General features: G+C 56.3%; 1 protein-coding gene across 1 annotated transcript in view; it reads left to right on the top strand.

Annotated features, from left to right (window-relative positions):
• Positions 1 to 442: 442 nt before the first annotated feature.
• EMH_0072490 (F-box/LRR-repeat protein 20, related, related) overlaps positions 443 to 2,868 on the top strand; it is a gene marked incomplete at both ends in the record, with an annotated part of 4,760 nt that continues 2,334 nt past the window's right edge. Inside the window, 6 exons of the mRNA XM_013499223.1 lie at positions 443 to 1,077; positions 1,301 to 1,359; positions 1,584 to 1,632; positions 1,820 to 1,950; positions 2,176 to 2,248; positions 2,477 to 2,602. Coding sequence (XP_013354677.1) covers positions 443 to 1,077; positions 1,301 to 1,359; positions 1,584 to 1,632; positions 1,820 to 1,950; positions 2,176 to 2,248; positions 2,477 to 2,602 — 1,073 coding nt within the window. The remainder of the gene's footprint in view (positions 1,078 to 1,300; positions 1,360 to 1,583; positions 1,633 to 1,819; positions 1,951 to 2,175; positions 2,249 to 2,476; positions 2,603 to 2,868) is intronic.

The raw sequence follows: 2,868 nt of genomic DNA, 5'->3' as shown, positions 1-2,868 counted from the left end.
GGGGGGGGGTAGGGGGCCCCCAGCTGTCTCCTGTACCCTTTTTCTATCTGGTGGGGGCCCCCCTCTCTGTCGTCGCCCAGCAACTCGGTACACATCAGGGTTTATATATATTTTTATTAAAATAAAAAACAATAAAAATATAAATAACACACAAAAAAGAGAGATATGCAGCAGCTGGGGGCCCCCACCCCGGCTGTATGTACACTTGGGGGCCCCCGTCTCCTGCCGCTAGTTTTGTCTCCTCTTCAACCCCCTACGTATAAACCCTAGGGTTTAGGATTTAGGGTTTAGGGTTTACAAAGCCTAGGGTTCAGCCGCAGGGCACCCGGAGCTGCACCTGTTGCTCGAGGGGCCCCTGGGCCCCTGCTGTATAGGGGGCCCCCACCTGCCTCCCTGCAAGCCTCAGGGGCCCCCCGGTACCCTATAGGGGCCCCCGTGCAGCATGGGGGGCCCCCCTTCTTCTCCTGAGGGGGCCCCCCTGTCCCCTACCCCCAGGAGCCATCAAACCCCCTCTGTCTCCCCTGGGGCCCCCAAAGCAATCCATGCGGTTGCTGCAGCAGCTGCATGCAGCTGCGAGCCCAGCACCAGCTACCAGGGGCCCCCTGAGGGTCCCCCAGGGGGCCCCCATGAGAACCCTGAAGAACAGACTCAAGGGGGGGCCCCAGAGGGGCCCCCAAACGAGTACCCGGGGGGCCCCCAAGAGGGGGCCCCCGAAGCCATCAGAGGGGGGGCCCCCGAGGGGCCCCCAGGGGGGCCCCTGCTGGCTGTAGAAGAGAGAAGTTCACAAGGAGATAGAAAGCGGAAGTACCCTTACAACTCCTGTGATGAGGGGGCCCCCGAGGGGCCCCCTGAAGGGGCCCCTGAGGGGCCCCCTGAAGGGGCCCCCGAGGGGCCCCTCGAGGGTTCTGCTGAGGGGCCCCTGGACACCACCAACCCTCAGGAGGCCCCCGCAGTAGAGCCCCCCTCTGGTGCTGGGGGGCCCCCCTCTGCTGCTGGGGGGCCCCCCGTTGCTGCTGGGGGGCCCCCCGTTGCTGCTGGGGGCCCCCCTGTTGGCGGCAGGGGGCCCCCGCGTCGAGGGTTTGATTTGGGTTTGAATCTGCTGGCTGGGGTTTTAGGGTTTTTAGAGTTACCGGATTTCTTGAGGTGTCTCCTCGTATCCAGGCGAGCCAAACCCTAAACCCTAAACCCTAAACCCTAAACCCTTGAGAAATGGTTGTTAAGAGGAGAGGGAGAGAGGTTGAGGGTTTAGGGTTTAGGGTTTAGGGTTTAGGGTTTAGGGTTTGGAGGGTTCGTTGTGCAGGGCGTTTCATGAGGCTGCGTGCACCGCACTCAAGAACGTTACTTCTATTGGTGATACAGGTAAACCCTAAACCCTAAACCCCAAACCCTAAACCCCAAACCCTAAACCCTAAACCCTAAACCCTGGGCCTCACAGCCCCAAGGGCTTTAGTTGTAGAGTGCAGGCGAAGAGCTCTCAGCTGCAAACCGCCAATCCCTCTCTAAACCCTAAACCCCAAACCCTAAACCCCAAACCCTAAACCCTAAACCCTAAACCCTAATTGCGAATCTTTTTGTGGCTGCAGCTCGAGTGCTTCTAACGGACGAGCAGCTCAGGGTGCTCCTGAAGCGCTGGTTAGTGTAAACCCTAAACCCTAAACCCTAAACCCTAAACCCTAGACAACAAACCCTAAACCCTAAAATACTCTATAAACCCTCAGAACTATGCCCAGCAGTTGCTGTTTGTATCCCCACCGCCACATCATCGGCTCACCCTCTAGGGTTTAGGGTTTAGGGTTTAGGGTTTAGGGTTTGCGTGCAGCACGAACCTGAAAACCCTAGAGCTTGATGGTTTCTTACTAACCCCCAAGGGCCTCAGGGCCCTCCAGGGGGCCCCCCTAGAGGGCCTCGCGCTAGCAGGGATAGAGACGAAGGATGATGCTTTCTTAGAAGGTGCTAAACCCTAAACCCTAAACCCTAAACCCTAAACCCTAGACCCTAGACCCTAAACCCTCGGGGCCTGCAGGAGGTGGATGCATGGCTAAACCCTCAACACTCTAAACCCTAAACCCTACAGAGCTGCAGGGCGCGAACAAAAGCCTCACTTTGGGCCCCAAACCCTAAACCCTAAACCCTAAACCCTAAACCCTAAACCCTAGATGTTTTTGTGGTGCGCAGCTCTAAAGGACTGCTGCAAGGGTTTGAGATCCTTTGGCTTTGTTTGCTATGGGGGAGAGAAGTTCACCGAGGGGTTTGTATAATTCTAAACCCTAAACCCTAAACCACAAACCCTAAACCCTAAACCCTAAACCACAAACCCTCACCAGTAACCCTCGTATTTTGTTGCTGCATCTGCTGCCTCTGTTAGTATCAGCTCCTCCTTTGTTTTTTCTGTCTCCCCTCTGGCGCTGCAAGTTTGTTCGTTTAGGGTTTAGGGTTTAGGGTTTAGGGTTTAGGGTTTAGGGTTTGTGGTTTGCAGGGCTTTGAAGGGTTTGGGGAGTTCTCTAGAAAAGCTTCATACGGCACAAATAGAAGCAAAGCGGCAGCAGGTTGCTGATGTCCTCGTAGATGCTGTTGTTGCTGCTGCTGCACCTACTCTTACCAGGTGCTGCTGCTGCTGCTGCTGCTGCTGCTCTTGCTGCTGCTGCTGCTGCTGCTGCTGCTGGTGCGGCTGCTTCTCGTGCTTCTGCTGCTATTCCTGCTGCTGCTGCTCCTCTTGATGCTGCTGCTTTTGCTGCTGCTGACCTGTTGCTGCTGTTGCTGCTGCTGTTGCTGTTGTTGTTGCTGCTGCTGCTGCTGCTGTCTCCATAGCTTGTTGCTGGATACACTGTGTTAGATAAGACATTCCTGGCGTGGCTCGTTGCTAGGGTT

Source organism: Eimeria mitis, genomic scaffold (genome assembly GCF_000499745.2).
Source record: "Eimeria mitis Houghton genomic scaffold, Emh_scaff4103, whole genome shotgun sequence".
Lineage (NCBI taxonomy): Eukaryota > Apicomplexa > Conoidasida > Eucoccidiorida > Eimeriidae > Eimeria > Eimeria mitis.
Note: the sequence above shows the minus strand (reverse complement) of the source record. Positions and strands in the feature narration are given on the sequence as shown.